We start from the raw sequence: 13,608 nt of genomic DNA on the forward strand, positions 1-13,608 counted from the left end.
ATACACACTGTGGAGGGGTGGGGCTAGAGGGACTCACAGGACCGAGGAGGCCAGGCCAGAGCCCTGGAGGTTGGGGACACAGACAACAGGGGGTTGTCAAAAAATGTGGTCACCAATGATCGATCTCATCCCCAACCAATGACATGCTGCTCCAAACTCATTGCCCCAGAGGGAGGGAAAGAGAAGAGAGATGGCGAAGCATCTCTGTGGTCTGAAGCAGCTCAAACTGTATAAAATGGTATGCATAACCCCTGCCCAATGCTCACCCCCCAACTGGGCCCTAGGCCCTCCATCTGCCAGGAGGGAGGTAGCTGGATTTTCAACAGGGGAATGGGGGAACATGAGTGACTTTTTTTTTAAATTTACATTTTTAATAATATTATTTTTTTTTAAAAACTTGGAGCTGGGTAAGTGGCAAAAGGGAGGAGCCCAGAATTTTACCCTCTGTTGACAGCCGCCTAGGGGAAGGGTGTTCAACCAAGGCCCCAACAGTTAGCCCCTAAGGGCTGTGGGTATAAACCCCAGGCTCAAAGGGATAAATCAGGAAGATGGGGCACCCAGAACCTGGGGTAAGAATGGGGGCAAATGCCCTGGGGAGAGGAGGGTCAGGACATTTCTCAGAGGCCCAGGGTCCACACAGGCATCCACATGAGTACCCCCTTCCCCCAAAAGGCTCTGCAGGGGCCAGGCCCAGCCCAGGGCAACTGGGGGGCAAATCTTGGCACCTGCCCCCAGCGAGTCCAGTCCCTCCCTGAAGTGGGTGGATGGAGGTTGCCCATCTCAGATGCCCAGTCTCTTCGTTCTGTCTTCGGCTCCTTGGAGCTGTGTGGGGTAGGCAGGCAGAGCGCTGGGTGGCTGTGGTAGGGCCTTTACTGGGAAGCCTGTGACGTGGGGTTCTCCGACTTGCTTTCTTGGCTGGATGGAGGCTTGCTGTTCCAGGGGCTGTTGGCGCCCAGCGCCGGGGAGTTGTTAAAGCTGTCCTCGTCGTCAATGCCGTTGGCCGCATCAAACTGGGTGTTCTCCAGCCGCGTGATGAGCCTCTCGTCCTCGTCCCCGAACTCCCCGCCCATCAGGGTGGGCTCCCCCACCACCATCACATCCTGAGAGTGGCGGAGGTCCCCAAACATAATCGGGGCAGGGGCTCGCCCGACCCAGGGCAGCAGATATCCCCAGAGCCCCCATACCCTCCCTAGAAGCTCAACACCCCGACCCCTCTTCATACCCAAGTTTAAAATCCCAACTTCTTACACCCTCAGCTCCTGGACTCCTTCCCACAAAAGGACTCCAGAGCATCCTAGCCTCTGGCCTCTACCCACTGGATTCCGGAAAGAAATATCCTTTTACTCCCCTAGCCCCCTAATCCATTTCCCTCAGATTTAGGGGACCCTTAAACTTCTGTCCATAGTATGTAAGAGTGAGCAGATAAAAAATGAGGGAGGTGGTGACTGTGCACATGCACACATGTGCATGTATTTACTCTCCCTATGCAACATCCAACTCTGCAGGTCCTTCCATCAGTGTGAGTGTATTCTGACGGTATGTGCCTGCCCCACAGAATCTGCTCAGAACGCCTTAGGTTCTCACAGCTGATTCTGACCCATGCTCTGTGTACCTATGGCTGAGCTTCTGTGATCACAACCATGCATGTATGTGCCTGGCAAAGATTCTCTCATCAGTGGAAGGAGTCGGATCATGCTGGCTCTAGAGTACACAGGGAAAACTGTCTTTGCTTCTATGCCTGCCAGTAAGCTCAGGCTCAGACAGGGGTCAGGGGTGAGCAGTGGGGCAGCCCAGAAGAGAAGAAAGCCGAGATGCTTACAGGTACCTGGCTGGAGAGAGCGAAGGTGCTGGCTGGACTCTTCTTCTTGCTGTTGCTGTTGTTGGTGTTGCCACCCCCCGAGCTCATGGTGCTACCCCCTGACATCTTCCTTTTCCTCCGTTTGCTGGGTTGCTGTCGTGCAGGCTCCGCTGTGCCAGAGAAAGAGGGCGAAGACTCAGGTGGGAGAGGGCCCTGGACCCTTATTCTCCATCCCCATTCCTCAGAAGCCTGCCTTTACCCCTTTCTCAGTCTTATAGTCCCAGGAGTAAGAAAGGAGCAGAGGGAACTTCATGTCAAGAGGAGATAAAAGCTACAGCCTCAGGCATCCTGTCAAGAGCCTGGTGAGGGCTGGGGCAAGGCACTCACCGGGAGGTGCTACCATGCGCTGCCACTTCTGGAAAAGGCAGGTCTTGAGGCAGTCTCGGGGGCTGAGGCTGTAGGTCTTGTGGCGGGACATGAGTTCCTGCATGGGCTCGAGTATCACACAGAGCTGGGGGTAGACCAGAAGGAGCATTAGGCTGACGGCAGAGACTTGGAGCTCAGATAAGACAGGTGGGACAACACTGGTCATCAGACTTACTCGGAGGTAGTTGAGAGTGGAATTGGACAGCCCACACCGGGTAATGTTTTTGGAGAGCTGATCCAGCATCTGGGGGTCTTGGGCCTAGAGAAGGAGAAAGAACACTGGCATCTGGTCACCTGAGCATGTGACATAATGAGAGAAAAGGACTAGTATTAAACCCATATCTCCTCTCTGCTCTCAAGTTCAGAAAGCAGCATAGCCACTCAGCCCCGCTGCTGCTACCCCCACCCCATCCCCCAAATCTTAGGTCCTGCCAACAACTCACGTGCATGGCCAGGATACTCCTGGGGATGAGCTCTCTGTGCTGCCGGATACTGAAGTGCCATGTCTTTATCCGCATCATGTCGTCAAACATGAACTCCAGGTACAACCGGCCTTCCACACATACCTGGGGATAGGTTTGTCACATCCCTGCCCTCTTTCCCACATACGCAAAAATGTGCCTGTTACAGCTCTCCCCTCAGCTCACAACTCTCCCCCTGCATACACTTGTGCTACCTGTGCGAGTATCTGGGTGCATAACTGTTGCAGCACGCCCCCTCCCCATATACCTGTCATACCTGGCCTTTACACACTCACATGTACTTACACACCATAGTAGGATAGCTTAACAGATCCTCGTCCTTTTCCCAAGTAGCCAGAGAAAACCCCATCTGCTACAAGCTCTATGAGGGCGGGCTCTCGTTCACCGTAAACCTCGGGGCCCAGAAAACTGACATGAATAAACCAAACAAATATCTGCTGGACGCTCTGCCTGCCCTCCCTTCTCATCTGGCCGCTTCCCATTATGTTATGCCTCCTCGGGGAAACAGCTGGAGTACATGTCGGGAGAGAGGAAATCAAATCCAGGTGCCCTTGGGGTTCCATATCCTGTTGGTTTGCTGACCTGGGTAAACATGGGTTTGCCATGCTGGGTCACCATGCTGCCCTGGTCACAGTCGAGGGAAACAAAGTTGCTGTGGAATGCCTCCTTGGGATGCTTAAGTACGTAATACAGCTCCGTAGCGCCCCCCTCAAAAATGCTTCGGAAGTAGCGTGGTATCAGGGTCCGGCCAATGGCTATAGAGACAGGACAAATTTTTCAGGGCAGAGGTACTTGAAAAAGGACCAAAACAAACCTCTTAGCACTTGCAGACTCACAAACTACAGAGTGTAACGCTGTCTCCCCAGAGGTCACTAACTTGCAGACTCACAAACTACAGAGAAAGTATAACACTGTCCCCCTCAGAGGTCACTCACTATATCTCTTTGGTCCATCCTCCAGGCAGAAGGTGATGGTCAACATGGCATCATCCTCAAAGAACTCAGTCGTGAAAGCATCCCACCAGAGATTGTCACACTCCTGAGGAACCCAGATGAGTATGTGTGTGACAAAGCATCCACAGGGATGCTCACCTGGGCCCCACCCTCACCCCCAGTCTCTATTTCCTCTGCCATACCTCTGTCCAGTTCTGTAGCCGTTTGTTAAGCTCAAATATTCTATAGTCAGTTTGGTTACCATACGGTGTGTGCCTCCTGGGGAGGGAAGGAATAGGTCAGTGGCACAGCCATCCTATTCCCTCCCCTTCTGCTTAGATGCATGCAAAGGAAAAACTTCCTCACTGGCTGCACTCCACTTACCCTATCCCAGGCTCCAGGTATGTAGGTGGGTACATGGGAGTTGGGCTGTGTAAGGGAAGAGATTATGAGAATCATAGTGGAAGAGAAATTACTGGAGAAGGGGAGGCCATTTATGTCCCTTTCCGGGTGGTTTACGGTCTAAGGAGGACTAGGAGGGAGCAAAGAACTCACCCCACATCCCGATCCAGCATGGTGCCGGGATGGAAGGGAGGGAAGGCGTTGCCGTTCGGGGGCTCCTTCGGCGAGTACAGCTTGAATGACTTTGAGGAACAACCTAGTAGAGAGAACGGCACAGTTCCCTGAGCTTCTTGGGAGCTTCCCTAGAAGCCTGGTAGGCCATACAGAAAAGGGCTGCTCTGCTGGAGTCTCTGCCCTGGTTACCAGACAGTGGCGAGCTATGAGACACTCCAAGGACCGCCTCTCACCCCTTCCAAAATCTAGCTTCCATCTTATTAAGAAACTTCGAGTAGGGCTGGAGAGCTGGCCCAGGGGAAAGGTGTGAACCGGTCACTCTGAGGACCTCAGTTTGGTCCCCAGCCTGCCAGGTTACTCACAACCTCCTGTCACCTCAGCTCCCAGGGACATGACACCCTCTTCTGGCTTCTGCCAGCACTTGCACTTGTTTTCACTCACCCCAATACCCTTTTCCCCCAAAATTAAAAATAAAGTAAAACTTTAAAGAAAGGAAGGAAGGAGGGAACGAGCAAGCTGGAAGTATCCAGCCCTCCTTCCAGTTCACGCTCTGTGGCTTTGGCTGAGCCTGAATGATACGTAGCAAGGATGAACGGAAGCAAGGAAGAAGAAACACCACCACACAGAAAAAAGATCAACAGAACGTCGTTACAATCCTGACGAACCCCCTTGTCACCTGCAGAGCTTCATTCAATCCGCATAATTTGATGAGGCAGCAGGGACTGAATAATATTCCCATTTTTAAGACATGGCAACTGAGGGTTCCAAAGGGACTTGCCAAGAACACACCATTAGTAACCGGCCAAGCTAGGACCTAAGCCTAGATATTTTAGTTCCCACATCCTAACCTCTGATCCCTTTTATTGTGTTTTAGTGACTAAGGTGGGGGGCAGAGGGATTTAGGGAATTCTCTGTTCTTCCTCTACCCTGCAGGGTCTTGGGAGGGCAAGGGATAGAAAGATAAGGGGGGCTGCTATGCCTGTTGGGTGTGGCCCACCAGATAAACAGTTGGGCTTTTGGCCTTCCTACCAACAGCCACTCCCTTATCAGCCCAGCCCCCACACCCACACCTATAATGGGTAGAGTATTGTTTCCAGGCCAGAAACTCAAGTCTAACGCTTTTTCTTTTGAGACCTGAGGTGGGAAGGAAGTAGCTGGGCCTCTACTTAGATAGCATTCTACTTACAAAGGGAATGCAGAAAGAAGCCTGGGAGCTCAGTCTAGGAGGCAAACACTAACTAGAAAGAGGTCTCTGTGGTATACATGGGGCATGTGCAAGGGTGCTCCCCCTCCACTCTGTGAAGCAGCATATATACTTCCTGGCATACTAGTTCCTGACTGCCACAGTTAAATTCATACTTGGATAGGAGCCAGTTACCCAGGCAACCCTATTCTTCCCCTCCCCACCAGAAAAGAAGGGAAACTGAGGCATGGCCTCGAAGGTTCTGGCCCTGTTTTCACTTCTACAGCCCCTAAAACTTGACAGTACTTTGAAGGCTACCTGTACTGGCTGCATCTGAGCCTTGCCCCCAAATTTAAAGAGAAGATCTATTTTCCTCCTGGGGGGGGGGGGAAGAGACAAAGGAAGACCCTGTGCCAACATGTGCCATTTAATTTTCTCTCCAGGGGCTCCATGTTACAATGGGGGGGTGTCCCTGAGGGGCCCAGACTACAGTCTCAAAAGGTGCCAAGAGCCAGAGCTTGTGTGTGCCTGCATACGAGTGTGCCTCATCCTGCCTAGCAGGCTTCCACCCTCAGCTCGCCCCAACACGCCTACCCAGGGCTGGAACCCAGCAGCCCCGGGCAGTATCAGAGTGTCCACAAAAAAGCCCTCCTCTTATGCAGAAGCTCTCCCAGAGCCAGGTCCCCACAATCTTAAGCACTTCCCACACTGTTGTCACAGGATGGTCCTGGACTGGACCCGTGTTTCAGGAAAATCACAGTCTCTACTCAGTCCCCGAGACTCTCCACTCAACCGAAAGTTGGAACTTCCACAGCCCACGGAGAGCCAAGCCCAGGTAATGAACCCAAGAGTCTGCTTCCTCAGTCTGCCCTCATCTCTTCTCGGCCTAACTTCCTCTGCCCTGAATGTCTGGACCTCCTGAAGAACTGTATCGGCTCAAGAACTTGAAGAGAAAGAAAACAAGACAGCAGAATTCCTCGTGAGCATTGTTGGGGGCTACAGGTTAAAAGTTCTGGGGAGCTAGAGCCCAAACTCTGGAGCCTCTATTTACACCTCAACTGAATGGACACAAACTCAGCATCTCTCCAAGAGGCATAGCAACTCTCAGTCGCTCCAGCCCAAAGGGGCTGGGAGTGAGAAGGGGGGAGGGACATCACCCTGACCATCTGTCCCTGTTGCTGCCTGTCCACAGGAGGAGGAATACAGGGACCAAAGTGGGGGTAGGAGTGCCCTAGGGTCAACACCTGCCCCTCAACAATCTGGAAGCCTTTAGGAAGGGGTTGAAAAGTTTGCTCAGGTTGGAAGCAGCTCCCGGGGCTGAGAAGGTACCTCCAGTTGAGCATTTCCATGGTAACCAGACTGACCTGAAGGCAGGTCCCCTCCCTTTCGGGGCTGACCATAGATAGGTCAGCATGTTTTTAGCCCCCACGCTAAAAGCTGAGGCACTTCTCCCCCTGCCAACACAGCAGGCCTGGGCTAGACAGAGGGCCTTTTGCCCACCCCAACAAGCTTTTAAGGTGTCCAGACTTACCTGGGAGAACTGAGGGGGTCAGGGGAGGTGCGGGGAGCGCCTGTAAGTCCTCAGGGACCCCGGCAAGGGTGAGGACTAAGGTGGAGGCAACTTCAGCAGCTCATGTCCCGAGTGGGACAGGCCGGTCTGGCTGAGAGCTCCACTCCGCAGGCCGCACAAAGACTCGCATGCACAGCCTCCGCCCGCCCCGCGGGGTCCACAGCCCGGGGGGAAAGTTACAATGGCCACTAGGCCGGGGGCTGGGGGTCAGGGGGCCGGCCTGGGGGGCGGGGGGCCGCGGGGAGTCCGGAGCCTTCTTTGTTTGCAAGGTTTCCCTCAACAATGGCTGCTCGGCTCTTTCCTCTCTCCTCCTCCTACTCCTCGGCTCTGCCCGCCGCCGCCTCTCGCTGCCTCTACCTCCAAGCAGCCCGCCCGCCCTCCCTAGGCCACCGGGCCCCTCTGCAGGGGAGGCGGGAGAAGCAGGGCCCGGCACTCACACTCACTCACACTGGCACACTCAGACACACGCAGCGCCCGCCTGCTCCTTCCTTTCTCCCTTTCTCTCCCTCCTCCCTCCCTCTCCTCCCCGCTCGCTCTCCGAGCCTCTCTCCGAAGGAGGCCCCAGGGCGGGCGGAGGGTGGAGCTGCCCCGCCGGCCCCGCCCCCTCCCCGCGAGCGAGGAGGAAGAGCGGAGGGAGGGAGCGAGGAGGGACTGCTGAGAAAAACAAAAGAGATTGAGACCAGGGGACTGGTGACTGAAGGGATCAGGCTGGGGAGACCAGGACTAAGGGGAGGCCGGGGGAGACCAGCAGCGAAACGTACCCTCCAGAGCCACATGCAGGGGTGAAGGGAGGTGCTGGCCTTTGCAGACTCCTAATATCTTAACCCTGTCAACCAAACCTCCCACAGATCTCTTAGGTTAAAGGCCGGCCAGAGCTGCCACTCTGGGGTCCTCTGGAGAAATCCAAGAGTAGCTAGGTGGGAAGCTTGGAGGTTTACTTTTGACGGAACCACATTTTGAGTTCAGCTTGTCAATACTAAGAAAAAGGCCTGGACACTCCAGGCTTCCCTGCCCCAAACCCAATCAAGTCCCAAGCCCTGGATTAGATCCCCCTTTATAGGGAATACCCTTCCCGGACACCACCCCTGAAGCCACGTGGATGCTAGGGAAAAGTGGTGTTGTCAGGGTAAGGAGGACAAACTTGCCTATCCAAGGGTCTACAGAAGGGCCCTTAAAAGGGACTATAGAATCCTTTTCACTACCCCAGGTCTTAATAAAGGTTATTTGGTTAGTGCGATAGGACTTGCTTCACATCTCTCTTCCTACGGGAAGAGATACTTCTGAAACTTCGGTGGAAGTCCAGGCCTACTACTTTAGACAGGAAAAGGAAACACACACACAAGCACAACTTGAGGAAGGGCCCCCTACTTTTATTTTTTGCAGTTTTGAGTGTGTCCCCTACTACCCTCCTTCCCAACTATATCCATGAACCATCAATCCAAGGATCGGATTTTTCATGGCATACACACAGAAGCAAGAAAATGATACTATTGCACCTGGCTCTGTAAACACGCTCCACACATAAATTACAGTTCTCATCTCACGTAAGTCAGTATCTGATACACACTCCTTAAACCCTAAATACACCCATAGCCCAGAGATGCACATATAGACAAACACGGAGTCAGTTAAGACCCCAGCTTCCATCTATACAGGTGCTAGGCCCATGCATGTATCCTGACCTTACACACCAAAACTGTGTTATTACTTGATGAATCTGGAACACACTGTAACACGGCTATCCTAATCAACTACTATGCAGAGATTCTCCATACCCCATCTTCCCCGGGTATACTCCGTTCTCTATCACAGCCTGCTCATTCTATACCCCAGCTTTCCCAGACACTGCAACCTACGCCATTTTAGTCAGAACCTGCAATAGACAGCCTACCACCAGGATATAAGACATTCCTTTTAGCCTGAAAATTTAGATTCCCAACTCTGAAATAAGAAACACTCCTCCACCAACAACAAAATAATGCCTGTCACTTGTGCCTTCAAACGTTCCAAACTAATCTGGAGAGAGTGGAACACACCTGGAATCCCAGAACTTGGGAAGCTGAGGTAGGAAGATTTCAATGAGTTTGAGAATAGCCTGGACTACACAGAATCCCATGGCCAGCCTCAGCCATATGGAGAGAACATTTCAAAAACAAATACATGTTTTTGGCTGTGGTGACACAAGCCTTTAATCCCAGCACTGTGAGTTCAAGGCTAGCCTGGCCTAAATAACAAGTTCCAGGCAAGACAGGGCTACAGAATGAGACCCTACCTTAAAATAAACACATACATAGATGGAGCACGTGGACCTGGGTGATGGCTATACTCAGAAGGCAGAGGCAGGAGGAGGAAAAAGGAGTTCAAAAACAGCCTCAGAAAAAGAAAAAAAAAAAAACCAAAACTACACAAATAAACTTCCCCAAGTGTGTTGGCAGGCATCACCTGAGTGCACACATAGACACACGTGGACATGTGCACAGGGGATCAAATATACAAATATCAACAGAATGAGTGAGCCAGGAGGGCCTGAGGCTGAAACCTGGACTTGCTGTAAACCCTTTCCTGGAGCCACACAGCCATTCCATTCCCACCCCCTCCAGGCTTCAAATGATGGTCCTCACAGGGATGCGGGAGGTGTAGGTGCTTCTGCCCCCAGTACAGACCTCAGAACCCCCCAACCTGTCTAGTCAGACAGGAGCCACAAGGGGCCTCCCCTCTCCCCATGAGAGGAGCCCTTACGCACCAGGATGTATCAAGACTCTGACCGACTCTGACCTATCATTCAAAAGGCTCTCAGTTCCTTTTCTGTAGCAAGTCTGCTCCAGCTCTGACCCAGTTCCCCCAGTGCACAGGGCAGAAGAGGTCCAGCCAAAGGCATTAAGTCTATGTCAGAAGGCCCTAAAAATTATTTGGGGGAGTGGGGGGGGACAAAGAATGACAAAGGGGAGAGAGGCCTATGAGTACTCCCAGAGGTGGGGACTCAAAGAAAAGCTGCCCACAGTATGAGGTACCAGCACTGCCCCCTGCCCGGGCCCCTGACCCAGGCCTCCAGTGTGCCTGCCCCCCTTCCTTTGTCTGTGCCCGGCCTCCCGTTGGCCTGGCGCTCTGCCATCCTCCTCTCCTGGCTCCCAGCCGCCACCACTGCTGCCTCCTCCCCTCCCCCTACTTCTCCCTGCCTTAACCCTTCTGAGCTACATGCTGCCCTAGACAGGCCTTAGCCCCTTAGCATCCTGCCCAGGGAGACAGATGCTCCTTAGCAAGGCTTATTCCTCTTTCTAGTCATTTAGCCCTAAGGTGTTCTTCACTCTAGGAGCACCAAGGGGGCTGGAGGGGTGTGTACATGTATATCTTGTGGTGTTTCTACATGTGCATTTGTGTGGCTGTGTGTGCTCTGGCTTCCCTCAGTCACATGTGTGGGGCATGTGCTGTCTCTGTCGGGCTGGGGGAGGAGGAGGAGCCCAGAGACAGCAGAGCACAAAGGAGAGACTCAGGCAGGCAGACAGGCAGCCTGCCAGAGTGCCTAGGCCCCAGGACTGCTCTGGGTGGTGGTGGTCCTCAGGCCTAAACTGCTATATGCTGCCAGAATGCCCCTGGTCGAATGAAGCATGTGCTCTTATCCACTCGTGCGAGCCTATTCCTCCCCCTCCTTACCCCAACTCCTACCATTCTCCGCCCCCAGGCCTCTCTCTCTAAGCCCTTTCCCACGTGGTCTCCTCTTGAAGTCTAATGTTGATCCATTCACCAAGACATCAGTCTGTCAGACTTCTTCATAATCAAGAAAAAGACTCTCTCAGTCAGCCTTTGAGCTCGTGTTCTCTCTCCCCCCACCCCCCAAGCTACTAGACATACTGGGACACTAACTAGTTGCACATACACCCCGGGCATGGGTCCTCTTCCTGTCTCCACATCAGCCACAAAGACTAATGCATGTGGGTACTTTGCCCCAATTCCAGGACCAATCTCCCATCTTCCCTCAGCCTGACAACTTCTCCATATAAAACCCCTAAGAATAAAAATTTAAGTTTCAGTCACACAGTGGTAGCGCATGCCTTTAGTCCCAGCACTCAGGAGGCAGAGGCAGGCAGATCTCTGAGTTCCAGCCCTGCAGTCCCCGGTCTACAGAGCAAGTTTCAGGACAGCCAGGATTGTTACACAGAGAAGCCCTGTCCTCAGGGGTAAAAAAATTCAGTTTCAGCCCACTAGCTTGTTTAAAGCCTTGCCTTCCTTTGGGCTCTCATGCTTGATGTTGTGGGCGAAGGACCCACCGGTGGGCTAAGAGCATGAACTACCTTGTCTAGCACTGGCCAATTGCAAAAGAGAACACACATACACAAACATACACATCAAATTGGTGGGAAGGATATGAGGCTAGGCAGGATTCCAGCTTGGCAAGCTCTCCTCTCTCCTCCTCTTCTCCACCCTCTGCAGCAGGAGCCAGGGGTTCCCACACCCGGGTATTCCACGCTCCTCTCTTCATGCTCGCCTGTCCCTCCTCCTGGGCCCCATGCCCCTAAAATGTCAGCCTCTGCAGCCACTTGAAGTGTGGGCCCAACCCAGTCCAACTTGGCCAGGGTCACATGACTTCCAAGGAAGAATCTCCACTGGCAGCTCCCCTTGGGGGATTGTGTTTGTGTGAGTGTTGGGGGGCAGGGTGTAGGGGGGAATGGGATTCCAGTTCCAAAGTATAGGCTTCTCAGAATACAGGACATATAGAGGGGCAAGCCAGGCTAGACCCAAGACACTGACCACTGACTTACTAGAGAAAGCTGCCTCCTCCATCTGGAAGGCAGGCCAGTTTGAGGACACAGTTATAAGGAAGGGCAGACTATATTCTGGGACTCTCTTTAAACTACCTCTCCCATCACCTGGCTCAACGTTTCCCTCCTAGCACTTCGAGCCTGTATCCCGACCCTACGAGAAAAATCTCAGACACTCTCACACACAGGTGTTCCTTGGCACGATCCGATACCTGTCAGGGAAAGTTGTGACTTTAATTTGGGTCCTCAAGTTTTCACTTTGGGAGGGGGTCAAGCATTGCTCCCCCAACTCAAATCTGCAAACCACTCTTAACCTCATGGCCTACCTGGAACTGGTACATTCCCCCTCCCACGAAGACAGGTAGCAGACCCAAGGGCCCAATTATCTGACACCCCCTAGGAGTGCTTTCAGTCCCTCAGGAGGGCCAACCTTCCCTGGCAACAGACAGGAAAAGTTACGGGGTGGGGGGTAAGATAGGCTCCAATCAACTCCTCCCCCAAACAGCATCCTAAGAAACAGCCCGAGGGGGGGAATGTCACAAAATATGTAAGAGGCAATAAGCAGCAGGGAAGGGGGGGAAACCCAAATCAGCCAATCAGAACTCTACGATGACCTGAGGGGGGGGTCAAAAGTCCAAAGTCACTTCTGATTGGCTAACACCCTGGAATTCTGGGAATTTCAGTCCCCCCCCAATCCCTCCCCAGTTAGCCTCCCCCCTCAAAAAAAAAAAATACAAGCCATCCTTAGCACCCCCTTCCCATGCCGCTGGGCAGCTGCGCATTTATACAGATGAGAAAACCCGCTCCCGACCGAGGCCCCGCTAACTCTATACAGCCCCCGACCCCCACTATCCCTTCGACACCCCCCAACATACAAATTATCGCCAAACCACGGGAGAGGGGACCGACAGGGAAGGAGGGGCCAGGCGGCCTCGAGACCCACTCACCAGGACAGGCACAGCCCACTGACATCTTCACATCGCCCGCCGCTGGGGGCCCAGCCGAGTCACGATGCCCGCCCCTCGCAGGGACAGGCCGGGCATGAGCCGCTGCCGCCGCCCGCGGCCCCCGAAGCCCGCGCCGCCGGCCCGGCCCGGCCTCTGCCCGGTGCGGGCCGCCCCTGCCTGCAGCGAGGGGCCTGTCAGGCGCGGAGCAGACAGGAAGGAAGCCAGGCAGGAAGGCGAGCTGCCTCTGCGTGTGTACGCGCGGGTGTGCGTCCCCGGAGTGTGTGTCCGTGTGTGCGCGTGTGCGTGTCTGTGCGCTCCCGCCGCCCTCCTCGCCGCCGCCCTCGCGCTCGCTCCCGTTCGCGCGTCCTCTCCCTCTCGCAGGCGCCGGCTCTCCGGCCAGAGTCGGGCTGGGCCGGGCTTTATTAATATGTTAATTGTCCTGGTAGTGGGAGGGGAGAGCCGTGTCAAAGTGACCCGGGTGAGCGCGCCGCGAGCGACGACGTGCGTGCGCCGCGCGGCGAGGGGCAGGGAGCGCTCCCGGGAACGGCCTGCATGTGACGCAGCTCTTAAAAAACGAGACGGAGGCAGAGACCCCGGCGAGGGCGGGCGCTTGGAAGCGGGAGGAGGCGAAGCCTCACGCTCGGCGTCCGTCCTCCGGGTGCGCGGGGTTGGGAGCGGGGCTGAGCGGGAGCGGGGACTAGGGGAGGCGGAGCTTGGGTGGGCAGTGAGGTGCACCCTCTCTCCACCCCCGGGAGGGATGGGGCGCTGACCCCTGCCCGTGCTTTGCGCTGAGACCCTAGCGGTATTCTACAGACACTGTGTGACGCGCTCCACCCGAAGCTGGGTGGGAAAAGGAGCACTATCCTAATTCTCAGAGCAACCCCTAGACTCATCCCCTTTCTAAATTAACCAGACCATGCCTGCTAAACCAGTTGGG

The 13,608-nt window shown here is 54.3% G+C and overlaps 1 protein-coding gene across 3 annotated transcripts; it reads right to left on the reverse strand.

Moving 5' to 3' along the window:
- Positions 1 to 345: 345 nt before the first annotated feature.
- Ldb1 (LIM domain binding 1) lies at positions 346 to 13,143 on the reverse strand. Of its 3 annotated transcripts, none has more exons than XM_028774610.1 (11): positions 12,672 to 13,143; positions 4,194 to 4,296; positions 4,023 to 4,067; positions 3,842 to 3,917; positions 3,642 to 3,744; positions 3,289 to 3,461; positions 2,668 to 2,790; positions 2,400 to 2,483; positions 2,186 to 2,309; positions 1,820 to 1,968; positions 346 to 1,100 (listed from the first exon to the last, which is right to left on the reverse strand). In XM_028774610.1, the coding sequence occupies exons 1-11, from the start codon at positions 12,694 to 12,696 to the stop codon at positions 870 to 872; spliced, it is 1,236 nt and encodes a 411-aa protein (XP_028630443.1). In that variant the 5' UTR covers positions 12,697 to 13,143; the 3' UTR covers positions 346 to 869. The 3 variants fall into 3 exon arrangements, with proteins under 3 accessions (XP_028630443.1, XP_028630452.1, XP_028630461.1); XM_028774619.1 differs by lacking the exon at positions 12,672 to 13,143 and adding an exon at positions 6,929 to 7,490 and having other exon boundaries at positions 360 to 1,100; XM_028774628.1 differs by having other exon boundaries at positions 870 to 1,100; positions 1,826 to 1,968; positions 12,672 to 12,793.
- Positions 13,144 to 13,608: the final 465 nt, after the last annotated feature.

Source organism: Grammomys surdaster, unplaced genomic scaffold (assembly GCF_004785775.1).
Source record: "Grammomys surdaster isolate TR1022 unplaced genomic scaffold, NIH_TR_1.0 66, whole genome shotgun sequence".
Lineage (NCBI taxonomy): Eukaryota > Metazoa > Chordata > Mammalia > Rodentia > Muridae > Grammomys > Grammomys surdaster.

Bases quoted from the DNA above. Each gene is read 5' to 3' on its own strand.
- Ldb1 (XM_028774610.1), bottom strand. From the start codon at position 12,696: ATGTCAGTGGGCTGTGCCTGTCCTG. The intron at 4,068-4,193 runs GTGAGTTCTTTG...TCCCTTACACAG, and splicing joins ATGCTGGATCGGGATGTGGG to CCCAACTCCCATGTACCCAC. The intron at 1,969-2,185 runs GTGAGTGCCTTG...TCTCTGGCACAG, and splicing joins GCGCATGGTAGCACCTCCCG to CGGAGCCTGCACGACAGCAA.